This window comes from Rhamphochromis longiceps, linkage group LG8, assembly GCF_057381845.1.
Source record: "Rhamphochromis longiceps isolate RC_006_pf linkage group LG8, R_longiceps_female_GT1.1, whole genome shotgun sequence".
Lineage (NCBI taxonomy): Eukaryota > Metazoa > Chordata > Actinopteri > Cichliformes > Cichlidae > Rhamphochromis > Rhamphochromis longiceps.
Window position 1 is genome coordinate 1,903,748 of NC_140564.1, and position 25,024 is coordinate 1,928,771.

The 25,024-nt window shown below is 44.9% G+C and overlaps 2 protein-coding genes across 4 annotated transcripts; one reads left to right on the forward strand and one right to left on the reverse strand.

The window, feature by feature from the left end:
* Positions 1-8,303: 8,303 nt before the first annotated feature.
* LOC146662864 (DNA-directed RNA polymerase III subunit RPC4) lies at positions 8,304-17,411 on the forward strand. Of its 3 annotated transcripts, none has more exons than XM_085415432.1 (8): positions 8,304-9,056; positions 10,098-10,144; positions 10,216-10,343; positions 10,465-10,583; positions 11,272-11,368; positions 11,880-12,151; positions 13,059-13,208; positions 16,391-17,411. In XM_085415432.1, exons 1-8 carry the CDS (start codon positions 8,877-8,879, stop codon positions 16,529-16,531), a joined length of 1,134 nt encoding a protein of 377 aa, XP_085271558.1. In that variant the 5' UTR covers positions 8,304-8,876; the 3' UTR covers positions 16,532-17,411. The 3 variants fall into 3 exon arrangements, with proteins under 3 accessions (XP_085271558.1, XP_085271556.1, XP_085271559.1); XM_085415430.1 differs by having other exon boundaries at positions 10,216-10,370; positions 16,391-17,409; XM_085415433.1 differs by lacking the exon at positions 16,391-17,411 and adding an exon at positions 13,415-15,144 and having other exon boundaries at positions 10,216-10,370.
* Positions 17,412-18,471: 1,060 nt separating this feature from the next.
* On the reverse strand, positions 18,472-25,019 carry tfam (transcription factor A, mitochondrial). The gene is made up of 7 exons (XM_085415434.1): positions 24,015-25,019; positions 22,977-23,119; positions 20,612-20,682; positions 19,902-20,051; positions 19,593-19,688; positions 18,946-19,002; positions 18,472-18,861 (listed from the first exon to the last, which is right to left on the reverse strand). Exons 1-7 carry the CDS (start codon positions 24,095-24,097, stop codon positions 18,583-18,585), a joined length of 879 nt encoding a protein of 292 aa, XP_085271560.1. The 5' UTR covers positions 24,098-25,019; the 3' UTR covers positions 18,472-18,582.
* Between the last annotated feature and the right edge of the window lie 5 nt (positions 25,020-25,024).

A 25,024-nucleotide genomic window follows, 5' to 3' on the forward strand; every position in this document is an offset into this window, starting at 1 on the left:
AGATCCTGTAACTGCCAAAGGAAGGGCAGCGTTTCCTGGAAAGCCGCAGGTTACCGGCAGGTGTTAAAAGTTTGGCACGATTGAGTGAGTAAGCGTTTTTGTGCATCATGAGCAGACGCACGGCAGAGTCGGGCAGTCGATATTCCCGTTTGCAGTTTGATGGAGATGAAAGGAAATATGAGATATGGGAAACGAAGTTCCTTGGTCATCTCAGACTACAAGGTTTGAAAGATGTCATCTTAAAGGCTGAGGGTGATGAAGAAGCCGATGGTGAAGATGATGACAAAAATGCAGAAGCATATGCAGAGTTGATACAATTTCTGGATGACAAAAGTTTATCGTTAGTTATGAGAGATGCAGTTGATGACGGACGGAAAGCCCTAAAAATTTTGAGAGGTCATTATGCAGGAGTGGGCAAGCCAAGGATCATAAGTCTGTACACCGAACTTACTTCTCTCACAAATGAAAAGAATGAAAGTGTGACGGACTATATTATCCGAGCAGAAGCAATTATCACAGCAGGCAGGGATAGCTCAGTAGGTAAAGTGGTCGCCCCATGATCGGAAGGTCGGCGGTTCGAATCCACTTAACGGCTACCCTGAGGTACCCCTGAGCAAGGTACCATCCCTACACACTGCTCCCCGGGCGCCTGCTTAGTGGGCTGCCCACTGCTTCACTGAGTGAATGGGTCAAATGCAGAGAAAAACAAGTAATTTCCCCATGGGGATCAATAAAGTATCCATTATTATTATTATTATTGTTAAAAAATGCGGGTGAGTCATTAACTGATGGACTTCTGATCGCAATGATAATGAGAGGTCTACCAGAGACGTTTAAACCCCTGATTGTGCACGTTACACAGAGCGAAGCAAAAATCACATTTTCAGAGTTTAAAGTAAAACTCAGAAGTTATGAAGAAACCGAGAGAATGCGTGCGGCTGTAACTGATGACAACGTAATGAGGACAAAAGTGCAATTAGACCAGGATTCTACTTCATGGCGAGCAGATGACCGAAGATCAAAGAATAATGAGATTGTGTGTTTTAAATGTGGACTAAAGGGACACACTGCAAGAACGTGCCGATCCAGAGTATGGTGCAGTTTTTGCCGGAGTAGTACACACAAAGATGCGACCTGTAGAAGGAAGCTAAGACGGGATGAAGCGAGAGGGGTTGTGGAGAAGGACTACGCGTTCAGGACGGGCTCCGAACCCCAGAGGGTCCCGGACGGCGGCCAAGAGATGCTGAATAACCAGCTACTGGTGGATACGGGAGCGACGTCACATATCTTTACGAAGATCGAGAGTTTTAAGACTTTTGATGACACATTTCGACCCGAGGCTCATTGTGTAGAGTTGGCTGACGGAAGGCGGAGCAGAGGAGCTGCAAAGCGGCGAGGAGATGCTGAGATAAGTATGATTGACAGTAAAGGACGCAGTCACAAGGTCACATTGAAACAAGCACTCTACATTCCATCGTTTCCACAGGACATTTTGTCAGTAAAAGCAGCTACTAGTAACGGAGCCACTGTGGTTTTCAAACACGGGGACAGTTTTCTTAAACATGTTGATGGAACAAAATTCCCTATATATGAACACGAGAGACTGTTCTTTATAAACACTGTGCAAGAGTTTGAAGAGAAATGTAATGGATGTTTTGATATGCAAACGTGGCATGAAATTCTAGGACACTGTAATTATGAGGATGTTCAAAATCTGCAAAATGTCGTTGATGGAATGGAAATTAAGGGTAAAATCAACAAAAATATGCAATGTGAAGCCTGTATACAAGGGAAGTTTACTCAAACTAGGAACCGAGAACCAGATGAAAAGGCCAGGGCAGCATTAGAGTTGGTACATACGGATTTAGCTGGTCCGATTACGCCAAACTCTAAAGAAGGGTTTAAGTATGTTTTGTCGTTTGTTGATGATTATTCAGGTGCAACATTTGTATATAATCTGAAAAGCAAAAGTGATACAACTCAAGCAACTGAAAGATTTATTGCAGAGGTGGCGTCATATGGGAAAATCAAGTGCATTCGTTCTGATAATGGAACTGAATTTACAAGCAGACAGTTCAGAGATTTATTAAGTAGACACGGCATTAGGCAGGAAACTTCGGCGCCATATTCGCCTCATCAAAACGGAACAGCAGAGAGGAACTGGCGTACACTTTTTGACATGGCGAGATGCATGTTAGTTGAGAGCGAATTGCCAAAGTCTTTATGGCCATATGCAGTACAAACCGCGGGAGTGATTCGGAACCGATGTTTTAACAAACGCACAGGTCAGACAGCGTATAAGATGTTAACTGGAAAAAGACCTGATCTTTCTAGAATGAAAAAATTCGGATCATTGTGCTATGCTTATAAACAAAATAGGGGAAAGCTGGATCCAAGATGCGACAAAGGTGTTTTCTTGGGATATGACAAAAATAGTCCAGCATATTTGATTTATTTCCCAAAAACCGGGAAGGTTGAAAAGCACAGATTGATAAAAATACTAAATCCCGCGACAATGGATCAACAAACACAGAGTGATCAGATGTATGAAGATGAGGTTTATGAATCCAGAAAAGATGGTGAACCCAAACAGACGAAAGATGAGGATATTCCAGATGGTAGTGAAAGCAGTCAAACTGAGTCAGAGGTTAAAACTGATGATAAAGTAGATGCTGGAGCTACACGTTATCCATCCAGAATCAGAAAGAGACCTGATTATTTGAGTGATTATATCACGGATGTGAAAGAGTGTGAAAATGAACAGATGCAAACCAGTGTTGATTATTGCTACAGATTGTTGTGTGAAATACCCACATCATTTAGCGAAGCTATTGTGTCAAGTGAGTCAAAAGAATGGGAAAGAGCGATGAATGAAGAAATTCAATCCCTTAAGGAGAATGACACATTTACTTTAACCACTTTACCAGAGGGTAAGAAAGCAGTGGGGGGTAAATGGGTTTATGCCGTTAAAAAGAACTCAGACGGATCAGACAGATATAAAGCTCGATTTGTGGCTAAAGGTTTTAGTCAAACAAAAGGAGTTGATTATGAGGAGACTTTTTCACCGACTGCTAATTTATCGAGTGTGAGAGTTTTGATGCAGAAAGTGGTTCAGGATGATATGTTGGTTCACCAGATGGATGTAAAAACCGTCTATCTACACGCACCAATAAATGAAGAAATATATATACAACAACCAGAAGGTTTTGAGACAGAATCAAGTGAGACTAATAAACTGGTGTACAGATTAAAGAAATCACTTTATGGGCTGAAGCAATCGGGTCGTAACTGGAACCAAACCTTACATGACTATTTAAGCAGTTGTGGATTTAGACAAAATATTGCTGATCATTGTGTGTATTCAAAAGAAACTGAAAGTGAAAAAGTAATCATCATAGTGTGGGTGGATGATTTACTCATTGCAGCTAACAATGAAAATGTGCTTTCAGGCGTGAAAGAAATGCTCTCTTCTAAATTCCAAATGAAAGATCTGGGGAAACTTAACCATTTTCTAGGAATAGATTTTATTCAAGAAAAAGAATGTGTCAAAATGTCACAGAAAATATATATTGAGAACATTTTAAAGAGATTTAACATGCAAAACTGTAAGCCAAGGTTAACACCCTGTGAACAGAAATGGACTCATTCTGATAAATCCGAGACATTACCAGATGTGAGGAGATATCGTGAAGCGGTAGGATGTCTTATTTATCTGAGCTATTGTACGCGACCTGATTTAAGCTATGTTGTCAGCAAACTGTCACAACACTTCAATGCGCCAACTGTTGATGATTGGACAGCAGTGAAACATGTTCTGAGGTATCTAAAAGGTAGTCGAGGAAAAGAACTGTGTTTTAGGAAATGTTCAAGTGGAAAACTAGGTCTACAAGCATACAGTGATGTAGATTGGGCATCCGATGTTTCTGATAGACGCAGTATGACAGGTTATTGTGTAAGCCTAAATGAAAATGGTCCTTTGATATCATGGAAAACCAAAAAGCAGTCAACTACAGCACTATCAACTTGTGAAGCCGAATACATGGCATTAGCAGCAACAGTTCAGGAATGTATGTATTTGACTTATTTGATTCAAGATCTTGATGAGTTTGAGTATGAAATACCTATGATATTGGAGGACAATCAGGGAACAATCGCTTTGTCAAAAAATCCAGTGAACAGACAAAGATGTAAACACATTGATGTGAAATATCATTTTATAAGGTCAGCTGTACATGAAAGGAAAGTGCTCATTGATTACTGTCCAACTGAGTCAATGGTAGCAGATATGATGACGAAACCAGTTTCAAAGTCTAAGTTAGACAAATTCTCTGTATTTGTGTTTGGAATGTAAGATGTTTTTTCCGGAGGATTGTTTTTCCCCAACCTGTGTACAAGTGGGGGTGTTGGATTGTGTGTCCACAGGTGTTTGTACTTTGCGCCGTAATAAAATGACAGTAAAAGGCTCCGCCCACATCCCATCCAGGTCTTACCATGCAACGACTCTGTGAATGCACTGGAGAAGTGTAGTGGTAGAGTCCTCCGTCAGGAATGAGATATGTGTGTCGACTTTTTATTCTCCCTTAAGATTATCGTGCCATAACGCTGCCCAGAGCAGCTCTGCTAACAGTCCCCAGGACTCACTGTACAGTTTTAGAGTAAATATAAATGATTTTAATCAAATCCAATGTCTCCACACTCATTAGATTTCAACACAGCTGAACGCTATAATCATAACACAATAATTAAGTAAGCAAATTTATTTCAAAAGAGTTTTATCATCAGGTCCTCACACTACCTCCACCATGTTTGACTGTTGCTGTAATTTCCTTGTTTCTGTAATGCTGTGTTCATTTTAAACCAGAAGTAATAAACCTACCAGAAAGTTAAATGTGGTCGTGTCAGTCCACAGAAGTTTTCCCACAATTTTGGGAGGATCATCAATGTGAGACGGGCATTTGTGTTGTTTTGGGGCAGCAGTGGTTTTCACCATTTTTGCCCATCCTGTTTGTTATTGTTGACTCTGAGTGGCATGAGTCCTGCAGTTTACTGAGTTCTTCTGTGACCTCCTGCTTCAGTTGTTGATGTAGTGTTGGAGTAATTTTGGTATGTCACTCCTGGTTGGGCTGAAGGACCGTGATGATTTTAAAGGTATGACTGAACATTTTTTGGAGGATTTCTTCGTATCAATAATAAGCTGTGTTCTGTCTGTCTCTGCAGTGTCTACTTGAACAAAATACACGAGACTCGCGTGAAATGTCACAGGTGGAATCCAGCCATGCTTTTCAGTTCTATCGTCTATATTCTCAAACCTGTCATAGCAGATCAACCCGGCGTTACATGACAGACACTTGAACACTGCTGTCTGACTCTGAAAGTAGAAGGAACCTGGAGAAACACTGTTTTTGTAGGTTGAGTTTATTTTACCTCCAACAACAGAGTTTGATATGATAAGAGTGTTTCCACATGTTTCAAGACTTACACCAAACACAGTCTTCAAAGACAATTTATGATTTAAACTATTTCACCAACGTGCATTAAAAAGTTCAGTTTAAGAGACACGAGAAACCTCAGCTGGTGCTGCATGTCTTTATCGTGTTCATCATGTGTTAGGACCAGAGCATGGCAGCTTTTAACGTGACTGCAGAACCAAGACGCTGCCTGGAGGTTATTTACTGCCACTGCTGAAGTAAACGCTTGTGTCACTTTGATGGATGCAGAACACTGAGAGCAAGCTCGCAGTCTTTCAGGTAAATGCTCACATGACTCCGTTTTGTTCTGTTCAGCAGGGTTCATCCAGCACTAGATGGGTCTCAGTAACTTATATGTGAAACATGAAGTACTTTTTAGTACTTTAGTACATTAACATGTTACTGTTACTGATAAATGTCAAGTGATTAAGACTGAAAGGAAACAAGAACATTTCTCTGGTGTCCGCGGTGTACAGTCACAATGAAACAGCTGCATTTTAATGAAGTCTGAACAGAAGCTGAACACAGCCTAACGTTTATTACATGGAAACATTTTCAGCCTTTTGTCTGTTGGACTAAAAACTAATCGTTTGCAATAAAGATGACTGGATTCTGCTAGGGTGGCTAAGTTGAAGGTGAATTCAGCTGTCCCTGCAGTATATTGGTGAGATAAGATCTCTGTCTATCCCAGCGATAGCCATCAGCTGACTTGAACCCTGACATCAGACATTATCTAGTACATTATCCAGTTTTATCCAAGTCTTGTAAAGTCATATCTTATCTGTGTAAAAGGTTACCTTTCCTAAGATACCATGAAGCAATTGTTTTTTTGAGGTGGGGCGGAGGTTGTTTTTGGGTGTCATTGTCTGTTGTGCTCTTGTGTAACTTTGTTTTGTCTCTTTCTTTTCTTTGTAGCTGCTGTGATGAATATTCAGAGGTGCTCACTGCTCTCTCAGCAGTAACGGGGTTTTGTATTAGTGTTCAGTATTGTCATTTCTTACACCGTGTATAAAAGGGATGCAATATTTAACAGTGAGGTGAGCCAAACATTTGCATTTAAGCTTCTGCTTTTATTATGTAGTTAAAAGAGGATTTCTCGTCCCTGTTTCTATAAATCTAGCTGTTCCTAAAATACCAAAATAGTTATGTTTAATACTAATTTTGTAAATCACTAGTGAATGATTGAAGCAGCATAATTTTTGTGGTCAATTGGTGCATAAATATAGTCTGTAAATCTGGAGTCAAACAAAGCTGTGAGAGGTAACAAAATATGTTTAATGCTTTTATGTCTGTTTAAAGTGATAATAAATTGTATTCTATAAATACAAAAATAGGAAATGTCATTATTTTGGTGGGTTCACGCTGTTCTGTTCGCTTTCCAATCTCATATAACGAGATGATAAACTCTCCCTTTATGTTTGCTCCACTATTGTAGCGTTAGCTTGATGCTGGAGAACCGCAACCGCCACATATGGACCTCGGCACTCATTCAAAGGAGTATCAGTCCACATTAAGAAAAAATTATTCTATTCGTAATTCTATTTGGAGAAAAAGGTTGAAATGTGGAGATAACAGCTGTACCCTCTGAGTTAGTAAAATCATACTTCAGAATCAGTTTTACAAGGAAATGATTTTGCTTTTAGCTCATAAACACAGAGTGTAGCAAACAAGGTAGTTTGTCCTGAGACAACAACAGTAATCTCCCCATTTTGACTTATTCCAGTCACAGAAGCGTTGGAGGTAGTTCGTAAGAGATTACAGGATGACCCCAACCTCAGCAGCAGGACCGCTCTCAGCATCGACCAAGTGTGTTTGAACTGTGTCTTCATTCCACCTACTTCACATACAAGGGTCAGTTCAACAGACAGAAACATGGGTGTGCCATGGGCTCGCCAGTTTCACCCATCGTGGCCAATTTGTACATGGAAGAAGTGGAAAAGAGGGCTTTGCTATCCTACCCTGGAACACCACCAAGTCATTGGTTCAGATAAGTGGATGACACCTGGGTGAAAATCAAATCTCAGGACGTACCACAATTCACGGATCACATTAACTCGGTGGACCAACACATCAAATTCACCAGGGAGGATATGAAAAGTGGCAGGTTAGCCTTCTTAGACTGTGAGATTTCCATCAGTAATGGGGGACATCTAAAAGTACCGTAAACCTACACCTACGGATCAGTATCTTAGGTTTGACTCTCATCATCCACTGGAGCACAAACTGGGCGTCATCAGGACGCTACCACACAGAGCGAACACCATCCCCACTGACACAGCAGCCAGGGAGGCAGAAGAACATCAAGAAGGCCCCGAGTAAATGTGGTTATCCCTGCTGGACTTTTGTCAAAGCTGGGAAGGCTCCTAAAGAAAGCTCCGATCCAGGAGAGAAGGACAACCGCTGCCTAAGAGAAAACCTGTAGTGATCCCGTACGTGTCAGGAGTATCGGATTCATAGATCAGGGAAACCAAACAACCTCTGACTAAGCGGATGGCACAACACAGCAGAGCCACCTCGTCAGGCCAGGACTCTGCAGCCTATTTACACCTACAGGCCAGTGGACACTCGTTCAGTGATGAGGATGTAACATCCTGGACCGGGAGGAACGCTGGTTTGAGGGCGGAGTCAAGGAGGGAAAGACCATCTCTGGTCATTTTTGTATAGCATATCATAAATATAAACATATTTATAAAAATAACTCGTGAAAAATATATTAACCACTTTCACTAAATGGCACCATGACCCACTGCTTCCGTAAAGAAACTGACATGCGTCACATTTCGTGGCTACGCAGACATCGCCATCTTGTGGTGGCTCCGGTGTAGTGCTGCTTGAGAACAATAGCAGCGAACTGCGGAAGGAAATTAGAGCCGTTTAACCGGGACAAATACAGCAGGCGGCAAAAGCAAAGCGGTGTTGCAGCCGTTTCAGCGCCTTCGTGCAGTAAGTGCGTCGTGCTTTGTTGGCACCGTTGTTTGCAATTGATTTATTTTGCATCCACCGACAGGACACTCCGTCGGTTACGGCTGAGAGGACATCTGCACGCAGTACACTGTTTATCATCACCGCGACCCAGTAACCGCGGCAGACGGTGTTGCGTTTGCAACCAGATTGGATTAACTTCCTGCTGCGATATGGCGCGTGGAAACAACACGGAGGGGAACGAGCTGCTATTTAGCTTAGAGGAGCCCCGCTAAGGATCACTGTTACCTCAGTGAAACAAACTAGTTCTGAGGCACACCGAGGGACCAGTGGGGCATGAGCTGTGGGCGCTCGGCTAACAAATACCGGATTTTAACAGCCCTATTTTCAAAATAAAAGCCGTCGTTTATTAACAGACCTGCGTGAGAAACAGCTGAACGGACACGCATTAAAAATACTGAGAGGAAGCACAGCAGGTATCGCGACATGAGCGACTCCGGGGATGCAGCAAGTGTTCCCGGCTTCTCCTCCCCGAGCAGCGGGGCTGGGCTGGGGAGAGCACTCGCGGCCCGGGTCAGGACTCTGACCTCCCCACCTCCGCCTGGAAGACTGACGTCCCTCAGAACCCGGGACCTGACGCTGGGGGGAGGCTTCAAAAAGACTAAGGTAACCGAGCACAGCCCCGGTGTTAATAATGCCGCGTGCTTATTTTGCGTGAAGTGGAAATAATAAAGCACAGTCCCGTGAGTGTAATCCCGGGGTCATAAGTCTGCTGACACGTTCACGGGCGTTCTGATGGCGTTATCGTGTTACGATGGGGGGACTCGGTGGTCATGTGGCATGTTGTGTCTCTCCTGCAGTCCACTCAGCCAAGCCCCGCCCCCTGATCACGTGTTACAGTAACACTAATACTCAGGCTATAACAACCCTGCACACATTTGTTCATTCTGATTTGTGTTTCTGTATCTGCACGCAGTTGCTGTATAAAATTCGTTTGTGTTTACTTACTCATATAGAGATGTTTGTGTTATATATACTGGAACAAATTGCTCGTTTGTGTACAAACATGATACTCGGAGAACACGTAGAAACCACACGCTCACAGTTCCAGATAAACCAACAAGTATACAACAGTGTAAATACAAAACATGTGAGTTAGGTTCGTCAGGGGCTCTGAATGGGCCATGGATGTGAAGCAGATGAAGGCAGAGAAGAAACAAGTTAGATTAAATTAGATTAGATGAAACTTTATTAATCCCTCGGGTGGCTTCCTCTGGGAAATTCTGTTTCCAGGAGCACAGCACCGACAGAAGTTACAAAAGGATGTAAGCAGAAATAGAAATATATCACATATATAAATACAGAGACATGTATGTTAAAGGTGTTATTTAAATGCTAACTTAGCACTGTGAACATTTGCAGACAGTAGCAGTCAGGACAGTGACTGCAGCTTGGTCAGTTTGGGAGTTAAAGGAAGTTTTTCTGTTTTTTTTAATGCAGGATTTGATAGAAACAGGGAAAGAGGTCAGGGTCAGCGCTACAGCTCACATTCTTGCTTTGATGCCTGTTAACTCCTGGTCAGGTTTTAAAAGTAAGGTTTATAATTCATAATAATATCCATGTAGTTGAGTAGAAAAGCATTCACACCTCGTTTGAATCCTAATGAGGACATACGTGTTTCTTTTCTCTCCTGGTTTGTACCAACAGAAAACCTTTGAGCCTAACGTCCACGCCGTGAGGAAGAGTAAAGACGAGTGAGTGACGACAGTATGAGAATTTCATCTGTGTATGCACTGTGTCATTTAATGATCCTGAACACCTGTAGGCTAAAGGAGGAGATCCACGTGGCTCCGAAAAAGGAGAGAAGAGATAGGAATGAGCGGAGGAGAGAGAGCAGAGGGAGGAGGAAGGAGCGGCCTCAGACCATCCAGTCCCACTCCATCTTTGAACAGGGTCCTGCTGACAGCGTGCGCAAAACAGGTGCACACCCACAGCCCTCTTCTCATTCTGTTGGATGTCTTTCTCCAGACTGCATTTCCTCTTCATCGCACTCAATCAGTGCTTCTGCCTACAGGCTGGCATGGTGCTACACACCTGCAGGAGTCTACCACCTCTCCTGTCTGCAAACTGCTCAAGAAAGAGACAAAGGAGGAAGAGGAAGATGAGATACTCAGTAAACTTCAGCGAGATGATGTGAGTGCTTCCTGTTTCGTTCCTGTGAAGCTTTAAAGATGAATTAAAACTGTAGTCAGGAGCCCATAAACGTTAGCTGTTCTCACTTCTCGTGTTTATTCTGGAACGTGTTCACATTGACTTGGAAATCATTGTTTTGACATATTACAACAAGTAAAAAGGTGTGAGGGTATGAACTCTCCCCCTCCTCCTCCTGTTCATGCATGTGCAGTGAAACCGCACCGATGCAGTCGTGTGCGTCACAGACACCAAAAGATTAAAAGAACCCAACAGATGCAAAGAGCTCCACTTTTCATCTTTATGGATCGACCCTCAGCTGCAGGTCAGCAGGACCTTTGCCTCAGTGCTTCACCTGATGTATTGGCAGGTCACATTTGCAGATGTGTTGGTAACGGCCGGTAAATGGAAACAAAAAACGTCACACAAGGAAGCACATTATGAGCGTTAAGGTTGCATCGTTTGTCCACCAGAGGGCACTCTCCAACCTCCCTGTTGGCAGCAGGTGTCTGTAACACCATCAGCTGATCCGCAGAGCAGGTTTATGTGTGTGAGCAGTGTTCAGACAGTTTAATGCTGTAAGAGTTTGCACCACTGACCGTCGGCCTGCGAGTGAGTGCAGTGTTTCATGACAGTCAGCTGATAATCAGCTGACCATTGGGAAACTAATGTTATGCATCTGTACCTACAGTTCATCGATGATCCGGGTCTGAGGAATGATGCAAAGCTGAAGCCCATCCAGCTGCCTCTGTGTCAGTCCAGCAGTCGCACTCTGACCTCCAGGACACGTGAGAAAACCTCCCACGCTGCACAGCGTCACAAGCAGTTCACTCAGTCACAGCACTGACGTCAGAGTTTAGGCTCTGCTGTTTCCACTTCAACAATAACGTGACTGTTAATGTGCCATGTTTGGTAAGACGTGCAGGAAATGTGTCAGTCAATGAATGATAAATGGAAAGTAATGATTCTTAATCAAAGATGGTGTGATCAGTCACGAGGAGATGTAGATGTATGAAGATCTATGATCTGTTATCACTAAATAGTCACGCTGACCTGATGAATGAGGGTAAAGCAAAGGGAAGTTAAAAAAGGAGGAGCTGAAGGGACCTGCGTGGGCAGCAGAGGGAAAGATGAGCTACCCTTTGCAGAGCTGCTGAAGGTGGAGGCCTTCATGAAGGCAGGCAGCAGAGTAGCAGAGCTCACTGACTTTGCACTGAGTGATGTGGTGGATGACAGTGTCCTCACTGAGCTCCTGCATGTCTGTCTGTGAGTAGTGATCACTCTGTGTTGTGATGGCAGGTCCAGAGAGGCCCACTGTGTTCAGACCTCAGTCCTGTGCAGGGACCAGCAGGACCGAGCGGCCTAAATCAGAGCAGCCGTCGCTGGTAGAACTGCTGCAGGATCTCAGCCTGTCCGGCAGGGAGGAGCTCTTCTTCATGCAGCTGCCCGACTGCATGCCAGGCAGAGCGTCTGGAGCGAAGGTCGACCTGGCTCCTGGGCCTGCAGCAGAGACGCCTGCAACAAAGGAGGGCAAGCATGAAGTGAAGAGGACTCCACATCTTCAAGCAAAAGTGAGTAGACGGGATAAACACATGTTAAAGGACTGACCCATCCAGATGTTTGAGCGTGATTCCTAACATCAGCCCTGAAAGCTTTGTTTGCATCTATCCATAAGCTCCTCGGCCATTTTTGTTTGCATCTTCTGCTTCCAGCCTAATACAGTGGTACAGCATGCAGTCCTCTTCCTGCAGACGTCCTTAGTTAACGGTCGCTGACAGAAACAGCTAAGCTGTGCCAGTGAGGTCAAACCTAGAGCTCAGCAGTGTTTCTGCCTGACAGCTGTACAGGTGTTTCCTGCAGCACAGAGGCGGTGAACACCTCTCTCATCACAGATATTTATGTTATGCTATGTTAATTTAATTTTACAAAATTATGTAAAGCAGCTGCTGGCGAAATTCACTGATTTGTGGAACAGATTCCAGGACTAAAATCCTCCCTTTGGATTTTGTTGCACGTCCTCGTTCATTCTCAGGTGTTTTGGAAGCGGCTGAAACAACGCTTCATCCGTGCTACCCACATAAAGATTGTTGTGGACCCAGCGCTGCCCTCCAAGGCAGCAGCAGCTACCCCCAGCAGGACGCTGCCCTGCAGACCATAAAAACATAAACAAGCTGCCGCGTACTCCCTGCATAGGTCACCAACTCATAACAGTACTAACACAACAAGCTGTTACACGCACATCCACACCGATGTCTAATTCAGAATCCCCAAATCAGCCACAGTCAGGTTCAGACACCAGGGCTCCTAACATCTCACGCGTGGCTTTGACTTCGCATTTTACCCACTGCACAGGAAACACTCAGCCTGAAACACCATCACGTGATCTGTGGTCTGCATCGTCAAGCCTCACTGAAGCACAGTGGACTGTTGTAACTGCTTCTAAAGAGTGTGCGTGTGTGTGTGTGTGTGTGCACTCAGAGTGCAGTGAAAGAGGGCTGTCCTGTGCTCTCGCAGTTCCCAGAAGGATTTCTGGGTAAGCTGCAGATCAGGAAGTCAGGAAAGGTGGAGCTGAAGCTGGGTGACATCATCATGGACGTCTCAGAGGGAGCTGCATTCTCCTTCCTGCAGGTAACGCGTTTGTGTTCTAACATTATTTTTGCATTGCAATCATTAACTAGTGTAAGCAGATCTGTCAGACCTGTGTGGTCATGGATTACATATGATGCTCAAATTTCCCACCAAAAAAAGTTCAAATAAACAAAAGGATAATATGACACTACCTTTAGTTTTACATAGTATTACAGCAGGTTTAGACATTTTTATTATTGTTTCAGTCATGTGACCTTTGCAGTATAATTTGTGAGTTACAAACACCAAAAGCTGCAGACACCGGGGACCACGAGCTGGTGAGGTGTCCTCTGGATGAATGGGGAGGGTTGCTCATCCAGTTTGGCCAGTGTCTGGTTAATGAGAGATCTCGTGTGAATAAATCTAAATGCCTCCACTTCCTCCATGACCTCTACTTTCTGTTTGTAACAGAGACTTGGCTAAGTGTCGGGGAGCGTCTCCCACCTCGTCCACCTGGATGTACACGTCTAACTCTCCTATATGGTTATGGTTAATGTTAGCTGGAACAGGTGCACCACCTTCCTCACATTCACCAATATGAATGCTGGGGTGGGGGCGGACTAGGAGACTGTAACTACTCCTGCTTAATGGTTTACTGTCACATTAGCTAACAAAAGTGAAATGGTGACGTCACAGCTCCAGCCGTGCACAGCTGGCTCTGCTTTGCACAGTTTGCATTTAACTTTGCTTTCTGTGAAATGCTTTCACATTTTTTAAAATCTCAGTTTCCGTTTTCTTCCGTCCTCCTGCTTTGCCGGTCGCACTGTGTTCTTCTTCGTTGGTATTAAATGCAGTCTTGGCAGACAGTATAGGTGATACTGCCCCATAGCTGCCTGTAGTGTATTACAGTTATAAAAACACGTATGACACGTCGACAAGTTTTTATAGTCAGTATCATGGATGTTGATGAATTGTTGCAGCCCTGCCTCCAGCTTTGACAGATGTCCACGTTTACTCAGGGCCTTGTTGACCTGATGTTCCTCCCTGCTGCTGTCTCTGTGGGGATGGTGTTCAGATTCAGAAGACTTTATTTATCCCCCAGGGGCAATTAAGAGACTGACCGTGCCGACCGTACATGCAATACACAAACATCACATTGGGGAGACAGGTAGGTAGCTGGCCGGTCAGCAGCACGAGCAGCGACCCAGAACCGAACAATGGAAAAATGCACAACATGAGGAAGGACAAGGAGGAAAAAGAACCCCCCCCAGACTGAGCTCCAACAGGGAGGTCAGTTTGAGAACAGAAAAAAATCACCTCAGCGCATAGCACATGAAAAGCTCTTAATACACCATAGAAACACATGACAAGCAACAGGGATGAGTAAAAGGAGAGAGCCGTGTAGACAGCACATCCGGGCCTGCAGCATATGTGCTGCTCCCCTTTGAGCCACCGTAAGCATCGGAGGCGTTTGGAAGGGGAGGGGGGATGAGTGTATGTCTGCATGGCTCTGTGTTGACACCCAGGTTGTGCTCCATTCAGTGACGAGGGTCAGACCTTAAATACTGATCCGAATGCTTCCTGGGGCTCATAAGTAGATTTTCTCCTGTTAGTCTTTCTGGTCTAGCAGAACTGTGCACCTACCCTTGTCTACTGGAAGGATGTTGATGTTTGTGAAGTAGTCAGACTCGAACGTCAAGGAAGGTGGTAGGGAAGCAGACTATGCCGACAGTTCAGGTTTCCAAGGTGAGCAATTTATTTACAGTGAACTTAATTTAATGTAACTTAACAAAACTTCCTCCCCAAATAAACTCTATTAACATAACATGGCTCTGGTGACACAGCTCACCTCTGCTCTCTGCTGCATCTGGTAGAGACTGGCTTTAAATAGGGCCATCAATTTCCTTCCAATTGCCCAGCCAGTACCACTCACTCAACTGAGGGATCTAAAACTCTACCCAGATGATCGAAAAACACAAAACCTCTACACACTTCTAATATGCACATTTACACAACTAAATGGCAGTATTAACGAAAGGAAAAACATTCAACAAATCCCTTTAAACCTTAACACAAACAAAAGGAAGCATCTCTCTGGAAAAACAAACCCCTCCACTTGGTTTGATCTGCTGATGTCATGTGTGACATCATCAGGACTTTAAAATGAGGAAATGCCAGGTGGGCGTTTCCCCACGCCTGACCCTCATGAAGACTGAAAAGACAAACAGAGTAAGTATGAACAAATGACTTAATCTGTAACATAATAAAGTATAAAGAAACATGTACTTGAGTATTTGTCTTAATTTGCAGAATGTTTGATTTGCCGGCAACAAAACGCTTCCACAAACAAACCCGGGATAGTGAGTGAAGCAATGTTACTTGACAAATAGCAAATACATAGAAACAGAATAATGTGTACAATGTGCAAAAAAAGGTAAACACATATGGGACAAATGGAGAGCATTGCAACTGCTCCTCTGCTTTGTCACAATGTTGTTGTCATTACTAAGTGATGTGAGTGCCTCCCTCTTGTCCATGCTGATGTTGGATGCTGGCTTTGCATTGCTGCTCTGCTTCTACAGCTGTAGCGTTGTTGTTTCTGTGGCTGGGATCAAAGTTCAACCCTTTTGAAAGGATGTGATCAGTCTGTGTCATCCTCGGTGGGGCGTCCTTCTCTACACGTTAGACCAAACCCCGAGCCTTGGCTGAATGATATCAGTCGAGCTGCCACACGAGGAAGGATCAGCTTCAGGCGTCTCACGGTGTTCTTAGTGAACGTTGGCCCTACTGTCAAAGCTGAAGACAGGAAACATTTCACTGATATTTAAAATACTTCTCACAAACCTCATGTCCTTCAGTACAGTTGATTATTATCTGAAACCTTCCAGTACACACCCTTTGATGCTTCTTCTGAAGAAGGTTGCCACATTCAGAGAACATACAGTGGCTTGCAAAAGTGTTCGGCTCTCTTAAACTTTCCCACATTTTATTGGAATTCCAGGTGAAAGGCCAACACAAAGTGGTGCACACGTGAGAAGTGGAACGAAAATCATACGTGATTCCAAACATGTGTTACAAATAAATAACTGCAAAGTGGCGTGTGCGTAATACAGCAAGCCACTGTATCTGCTCAGAGGCTGAGGAGCAGCACTGACAGCAACACACGGGCGTCCACGGTGAAGGAAAACAACCATTCATTACGTCACTGCCTATTCACACGCCATCTCTCCCTCTTTCTGCAGCAACTGGTGTCTGTGCGTCTGTGTGATGGGCGGACTGGAGATATGATGGTGCTGGGAAACGTCCATCACAAACTGGTTTTATCTCCGGACTTCCAGGCTTTACTGGGCCAAGCTGCATCACAGCAGCCTCCGGGCCCCTGAGGGTCTCCCTGCAGGTGACCCGTAGACACTGTAGGAGGAGAAACTGCAGTAAATGTGTTGGGAAGAACAGTCTGAGGGTACACTGCTGAGAGTCACCATCAAGGTAACATGCATCTGTGTTTAAATCATGTGAAGTCTTTGAAATGAATCTTTTTAAAACACAGACGTTTCCCTCTCTGGGATGAAGATATCAGCGCAGTAAAATGGGCCATGAACCATCAGCCTGCTGACCACAAGGACCGTCATAGTGTGTCACTCACACGGGCTGACACAAGGCCTGATGCAGCAGTACAGTATCTGGATGCTGAGCTGTAGTAAAAATGTCACCACAGGGTTTTTCCCATTTAAAGAGCAGCTTCTGCAATGACCCAGGATGTGTGACAGACTCCTCCCACCAGAGGATGGCTGTGGGTCTCAGACACATGGGTGTGTCTTAATGGGGACCAGTGCCTGCTGAGTGGTTGGATTCAACAACAAGTACTTAACCACCAGATGACACCACCTGGCCCTCTCTCCTCCACCCAACAGCCTGTTACTGAGTGTTGCTTTGAGTGTCCAGCTGGTATATTAGTATCAGCTGATTTGTGTCTGGTGCTAGGACATTGACCTTCGTAAATGAGGTCATTTGTAACCCGTCCACTGTACATGTGTGTATGTAGTCCAGTGCAGCAGCCTGGTCGGAGCGAGAAGCCTTTCTGTTGAACCCAGGTCTGTTTGTCAAAGTAAAACTTTATATAAACTGTTTTTGGTTGACTTTTATTTGACAGGGAAGCTTGGGGACCGTTAGAGCTTTGTTTGTTATTTTGGCATTGCTCACTGCTGACGTCAATAAATGGCTGCATAGCATTTTGAAAAGCGCTGTTTTGGCTCTTACTTTCGATTTACCCCTCGGCCACGAACGTAACAGCGTTTCAGGAAACGAGCTGAAGAACAAGCAGCCTGTCAGGACAGCAGGTCATCGTCAGTCACAGCGTTCCTCATTTGTTCGACGCATGTCTTGAGCCAGAAACTTCAAATGTTGCATGAATGTGTCACACAAAGAACCACAAAGCCCTGAAAGGTGAAGTCAGTAACACAGATCACTGAAACGCCTCGTCGTCATACGGCTGACATGTTGTATCCTGCCTGACACTGGGGGCTTCATGCACACATGCAGAATCATTTCAGGCCATGTAGAAGAAAACTGTATATGAAGGTTTACTGAGGAAAAAAAACACCATACAAGGAAAGACATAATAAAGCAGGATGAACATGGCAGCACAGAGACCTGTGCACTCTACAACACAAAGCAGCTATCAGTACTACACTATGCTCTTCATAATAACAGAACAGACCAAATGTTACCGGACGTTAGCCGAGTACAGAGTGTAAAGCAGCTGGTTTCATTCAGGGTCACGGACACACGTTAAAGTTGCTACTGAAGCAACAGGCGTGACAGTAATGACACTAAAATGCAGTCAGGTTTCTTGCATGTGAACAGCGGTGCTCTGATCTCAAGAGGAAATGTGGGACCGCCCGGAGCGCTGCGTTTAAAGCTGCACACTCACCAGCACCAAGTATGGATTTATGTCAGGTTCAGGTAGAATCAGTGGACCTTACAGGACACATTCAGACTCATTCATTGTTGCAGGATTTTGTGTGGATGTGTTGAAGTAAAAAATGCAGCCCACATTAATCCTGCAGGTGTTCTAGGACGGCAACAGGAACCCGTTTGTTCCTGTCAACACCACAGCGGTACACGTCAGCGCTCCGACGCCAACAGGCTTGCTTCATTTGGCTCTCACACTTTTAAAGTCAAACTTGGTATTTTACTACTCCATCTAAGCCTGGAGGAGTGAGTCTGCATCACAGGGAAGGACTCAAACTCACAGGTACCTTTTTTACAAATGCTGCCATCGCGGTTTATCTGGAGACATCAATGATGCGGATCTGTCTGAAGGTTATCAAAGTTCTGTCCTGTCAGCTGAGACAGCTGACTTTCAAGTCAGAGAAAAGCGAGGCCGAGCTCCGCCCGAGCCATCACAGCTCCTGTCACCTCCTCTGGACGCGTCTTATGTCTTCTTGGTGGACGGCGGGCTGACAGTTTTCGCCGATCTGCTTTTTGTGGTCTTCTTGGAGGGTTTTGACGTTCCCGTGGCTTTCTTCACAGTTTTAGCCTTCTTTGTTATCTTCTTTGTTGCCTTCTTGGCTCTTGCAGCAGGTTTCTTCTTGGTAGACAGGGTCCGCTCTCGGATCAGGTCTTCTCTTCCGATCTCCACCATGTGGTCCTCCCACGACTTCATCTCATTCTTGTAGCGAATCTTGTCATCCTCAGCGAGCTGCGTGTAGACCTGTGGCACAAATACAAATGTCAGAAGACCCGACAGCACTCATTAGCATTCCAGCTACAAGGATGAAAGGTGCGTGTTGCCGACCTGTTTCTGATGGCTGAAGAGATTCCTCCAGTCCTCCAACAGCGACTTCATCTTAGCCTGAAACAACGACAGGAGCAACTATTGGCCAAAACAACCCTGCAGTGTCTGCTTAGCTGCTGACCAACACAGAACAAGAGAAATGACTGGAGCAGCTGTCAGGGTGCTGCATCAGCACCCTGACAGCTGCTCCAGTTTCACCTGAATCTGTATTCCATCTCAAACTGGCATTTCCATTTAGTCCAGTTTCTGCAGGTGCACTTCATGTCAGAAACTCTGGCTCTGTGTGTTTGCTGATATGGAAAACGCATCCATACCATCGTCATATAAAATGACCTCATTTGTACTGGTGCTAATCTTTTTTCCGCTCACACTAGCGCCTCCTGCTCCTCACACCATCTTACAGGAGCTGATGTTACGTGGTGTTACTGTAAAGTGCAAGAGAAGCTTCCCAGCAAACATCAAACGTGACAGACGGAGAGAAGCTGCCGGGGTAACGTCCCACCGGCTGACTTCACTACACGTCATTAGTCATCTGTGCCGCGCCAGCGTGCCGGCATAAACACCAAACACTGAAACTCTGATACCTGTTGCAGGTTTTTAAATCAGGGTCACACTGACCCTGGATCAGTGCACGTGTACTTCCTGACCTGAGACGTAATTCCTTTAGCCTCCTCAAAGTGCTCCGACATGAAGATGTTGAAAGGAGAGCGAGGACGTTTGGGCTTCCCCAGGTTTGTCAACTCCTGGAAAACACGTGTGCACGCGCGCGCGCACACACACACACACACACACACACACACACACACACACACAGTAAAACTCTGCACAGTTCACATTCAGTGCCTTAGAGAGTTTGAACAGGAGAAGCTAAGGATTGAACTACCAACCCAGCAAACCCACGATGAGTGCACAGGAGATAAAAACCAGCCTGCTCTGGTCCTTTCTGTCTTTCTTACCCTCTTCTTGCGGATGGCCTTCCTCTTGGCCCTCCTCTGCCTTTTCTCCTGGGCTTGTTGCTGCAGCTGTGCAGGAGTCAGCTGGGCTTGATAGCGCTCTAGATCCACCTTGAACTGTTCCCGGGCCCGGAGAGAAGCTTCCTGAAACGGCTACCAAACAAAAGACTCGGGTCACAACAGAGAGGACTTTTCCACTTTCACCGCTGGTAACGCCGTGCTATTGTTACCTGTGTGCGACAAACACAACCTGACAGAAGCATATTTTCATTTATCACAGTTGCACGTGCCCGCCTCGAGCTACCGAAGCAGTTTATTAGGGATGCAACGGCTCGTGAGAAAAGCCCGACCCGCTCAGGTCACTCGAGTCTACTTTTCACTTTATGCCTTTGATGTTCTTCACATCTTCCTGTTTTATTTAATGAGAAAATGTTTGGAAGAATCACAGTAAATGTATAAATACAGTATAAACTTCAGGCTTTATATTCTAAACAGGCCCAAAAGTTCTGGATGACGATCAAGAAAATGTATTCTTTTAGTTAAGATGTAGAGAATGACTATCAATGTACTTCAGAGGAATTTAAGGAAACGACTTTAAACATTGTCGTGTGTGACGTGTAGTCCACGACCACAACCCGTGATGCCACGGCCCAACCATAGATCTGGTGAACTGTTGCACCCCTACAGTTTATACACACACAGAAATGAGATACCTGTTTCTGTTCTGGGCTCAGTGATCTCCACTGCTGGGCAATCGTCTTAATCAGATCCACTGCTTTGATTTCTGAAGAAAATAATGAGGAAATGTTTAATGACAACAAAAATGCATCACTAGAGGAAGGACAGAGAAACTGTGACTGATCTAGAGTGTCTCACAGAGCTGCTGCAGCCACACAGGCTCATTCACAAACTGTTCATACAGATCTGGGAGAGAGGGCCGAGCCGGGCAGCTGACAGACACCCGTGTTACATCTACAGCTCTGCACTGAAAGGGACTTTGGCCTTTAAAGGCAACAAAGTGCAGCACAACAATCTTCATAATCTCGTTTTCATGGTTGTTAGAAAAAGTCACTGAAAGTAACATCTGCCAGTGTGGGCCCGGTCTACTCTACACACCCAGACTCTGACAATTAGCCACAATTCACAGTTTAGTTTTCCATTGTTGTCCAAGACAACACTAGGGCTGCTCAATTAATCGAATTTTAATCTCGATTACGATCTGGGCTTTCAACGATCATTAAAAATGACTGAGCCGATTATTAGCCCCTCCCTCGTGCTTTACTCTCGCGCTGCTCCGTGTGGCAAATCGAGCGCACCTCTCTGCATTTCGAACACGTGTCACAACAATTAAGAGGACCCGAGGGAAGCTCGGAAAGCTCAGCAGAAGTTATTTGGAGAGGAGAGTGACTGCTGTTGGCTGAAAAGAGGTAAAAAGCTTCAGTGGTGTGGAAACATTATGGGTTCAGTCAGACGTGGATCAAGTAGACACAGTGTGTAAACTTTGCTACGGTGTCGTAGCTGCACCACAGAGCAACACTGCAAAGTTCACTAAACATAGATGTTTACATTTTTCATTTATTTCTTATATTGCAAACATTTGCACATTATTTTATAGTATTTTTTTAAAGTCATTATTCAATACATTGTTATTGTTAACCCTTTAAATCCCTGTAGAACCTGAACCGTGTAAGCTAGCGCAATAATTTGTTTTGCATATGAAACCGGAGGAGTTGTACTTACATCTGATGCCATCAGCTTGTCCTCGGTCACAGTTTCCTTCCACACATAGCTTTGCAAAAATTGCATAAAAAGGGATTTAAAAATAGCTACACAAAATGGAGCGTGCTGCTCTGACCGGCTTTAAAGGGTTAACAATGACTTTAAAAAATAATATAACATAGTGTGCAACACCACTGAAGTTGTTTTTTACCTCTCTTTTCAACCAGCGGCAGTCACTCTCCTCTCCAAATAACTTCTGCTTAGCTTTCCGGGCTTCCCTCGGGTCCTCTTAATCAGCGGTCTCCAACCTTTTTTGCGCCACGGACGGTTTATGCAATATTTTCACGGACCGGCCTTTAAGGTGTCGCGGATAAATGAGGGAGGGGCTAATAATCGGCTCAGTCATTTTTAATGATCGTTGAAAGCCCAGATCGTAATCGTGATTAAAATTCGATTAATCGAGCAGCCCTAGACAACATGGTCTGTGTGTTACTGGACAATCCTCGTGCTCTTCTTTGGACTGATCAGGTCAGTGCTGTGGTGCTCCTCACTGCCAAACACCCTGCGGCAACAAATCACAACCAGCTGCTGGAGCCGAGCCGCTGATTCTTCTCACTGATATTTTAGGAAGCATGGATGCACTTCCATGCGCCCACAGAAGTGTGCACAGGCTCTCCTCTCCCCCCTCTGCTTCACCACCGTCATACCTACAACACGACTGTGGGAGAAATTCTGGACGCCATCATGGCTGCTGTTTCCATCCCATCCAGCCGCCAACCTGGCCCCATGTGTTATCTTTATCCACGCTGTGCTGCATGCCGGTGCTTGATTCATTTCTGTATGTATATGTATGTGTTGTCGGAAGGACTGTGCAAACGCCTGAAGCCATCCCTCGTTTCTTTCTGTTTCTGGATTTCTTATTCATTTTCACTGCCTTTGCTGTAGCATTTTCAACTTTTAACTCTGACCTGTGAAGTATTCAGGCACAGAGAGGCCTCGCTCAGGGGATTAACCAGCATTGCATCTACATACACCAGGCATGAAACATTACTTCCAAACTAACAGGGTGATTGCCAAGGAGCCATTAACCATAGCAATGGCATATATGCACATGGTGTGCAGTGTGTCCGTAAAAGCAGCCATATATATACTTTATGTCCATGTAGACTGCACGTTTTAATAAATCGCCACATCTATATTCATTTTCTGTAGCAAAATACAAAGAGTAGTGTCTTAAAGCCTCAGCCCATCACTGCCATTTAACTGCTTTCATATACACGAGGTTCAAACCTTTTCCTGTCTGAATGTTTACACGTCTGCTCATTCAGGCTGACCAGCCTGCAGTGTGACAGTGCATACCTGGGTTCTGTCTGGCCATGAGCGGCTTCTGTTGCTGAACATATCTCATGTATCCGTTCAGAGGTCTCTTTGGAGGGGAGCGGGCCTCGGAGGTCAGAAACTTCACTGGGCTGAAGAATGCAGAGGGCAGCACGCTGGTACACCTGCAGGGAGGCAACATACATGAGAACAGCCATCTCTCTCCTCTCCATCACGCTTTATTCCACATGGAGTATTTCAGGGTTCAGAGCTGGACTCTAACTCATGCCTGAGATCTGTGAGGAACATTTGGTAAATGGCCTGTATTTATATAGCGCTTTACTAGTCCCTAAGGACCCCAAAGCACTTTACATATTCTGTCATCCACCCATTCACACACACATTCACACACTGGTGATGGCAGCTACAATGTAGCCACAGCCACCCTGGGGCGCACTGACAGAGGCGAGGCTGCCGAACACTGGCGCCACCGGGCCCTCTGACCACCACCAGTAGGCAACGGGTGAAGTGTCTTGCCCAAGGACACAACAACCGAGACTGTCAGAGCCGGGGCTCGAACCGGCAACCTTCCGATTACAAGGCGAACTCCCAACTCTTAAGCCACGATCGCCCCGCCCCATTTCTACTCATCATGACTGTCAGTGCATGTCTGACCGCACAGTGTGCTTGTTCACACAGCACACTGCTAACTGGGTGACACTTTACTGTCCGCGTTGAAAGAAGACAGTCAGCATTAGCCTGCAAACACTGCAGCGCTGCTATGTGTGAGCTGCAGCTACACTGCGTTTCCTGTCGGATATGAAGAGCACAGAGCAGCTAACGAAGCTTCAAAGCACTGACAGCAAACGGGAACTCTTACAAGATGTCTGCTTTTCTGTTTACCAACAGTACCAAGAACCGAAGGCCATGTTTATATTTACGGCTGCTTCATGCTACGCTTACGTATGCTACCATCACCAACACTCACTGTTCTAAAACACGATGTTCAGGGAGTTTCACACAGCAGACTGCAGTGTCTCTGCAGCTAGCTAATGCAACACATACGCCTGGGTTAGCTACCTTGCCAGAGAGCCAGTGCAGGAGAGCACACTGAAGGACTTAGCCAGCAGGCTAACACCTGCTGTCAGCAAGTACGGAGCCATGTCGGCGGGAATCAGCGCGAAAGTCCGCAAACAGGGGAGCGAAGCGCAGACGCGTTGTCTCTGTGCTCAGGCGACGCTGTGATAGCGCTGGAACCCAGGGAGCCCACGGACACGCACCACCAACTGTCTACCAACAAAACGCGCCTTCACTCTCTCCCGGTGGATTGTGGGAAAAGGTCAACTGTTTTTTTTAACTTCCTGTGTTGAAGCTTTACTTCCAACAAAGCAGCAAATCAGCTTTAAAGCACAAACAGACTCAAAGACAACGTGGTCAAAACAACTTTAAGACATCTGAAGTCATCTGATGTTCATTTTGAATTTAGACGAAACGGCGGTGTGCTTGTACGTCACTTCCGTTTCCGCCTAGTGTTCAGAGGGCTCGATGGTTGTTTATGACGAGTGTGGTTTCAAAAGGAGATTTGGTTTAAGCTGCTGTTGATTTAACCCTGTTAAAATATAAGAGCGATATAGAAACATTTACTGAGGTTTTACATGTCGTTTGATCTCTAACAGCATCTGATCTGAATGAGTCCCGGGACGTGTTTGGTGACTCTGACTTTAGTGAGACTGTCGTGCTTTTCACCTCATTAATCAAACACCACATAAATGTAACTTCTCCACTTTCAGGAGAGAAACACAACTCTGTGTTCCTCTCACAATAAGAAAGCTTTAAAAACCATTAATATTTGTAACATTTTAATTTATTGAATTATTCAGTCCCGTTTTTCCTCTTTGCATCTGTATTTCTATCCTTTTTGTTTAATTAGACATACTCTTCCTCTGTGTTATAATTTTGCAGTACAATTGTAAAACCCATTGTGTTGTGTTATGCTCGTTAAAAGTTTCTGTTGAAATAAAGTTGGAGGGGAAAAAGTGCAGTTTCTCCCGTTTCCCAGCAAAATATAAAGAGACGGATGTTGGCTTAAG

Coding starts and splice junctions, on each gene's coding strand:
- LOC146662864 (XM_085415433.1), top strand. CDS start 8,877: ATGAGCGACTCCGGGGATGCAGCAAGTGTTCCCGGCTTCTCCTCCCCG. Junction 10,371..10,464: donor TGACAGCGTGCGCAAAACAG/GTGCACACCCAC, acceptor TTCTGCCTACAG/GCTGGCATGGTGCTACACAC. Junction 13,209..13,414: donor CTGCATTCTCCTTCCTGCAG/GTAACGCGTTTG, acceptor TTATTGTTTCAG/TCATGTGACCTTTGCAGTAT.
- tfam (XM_085415434.1), bottom strand. CDS start 24,097: ATGGCTCCGTACTTGCTGACAGCAGGTGTTAGCCTGCTGGCTAAGTCC. Junction 20,683..22,976: donor CATGGCCAGACAGAACCCAG/GTATGCACTGTC, acceptor TATTTTCTTCAG/AAATCAAAGCAGTGGATCTG. Junction 19,003..19,592: donor CTAAAGGAATTACGTCTCAG/GTCAGGAAGTAC, acceptor TCGTTGTTTCAG/GCTAAGATGAAGTCGCTGTT.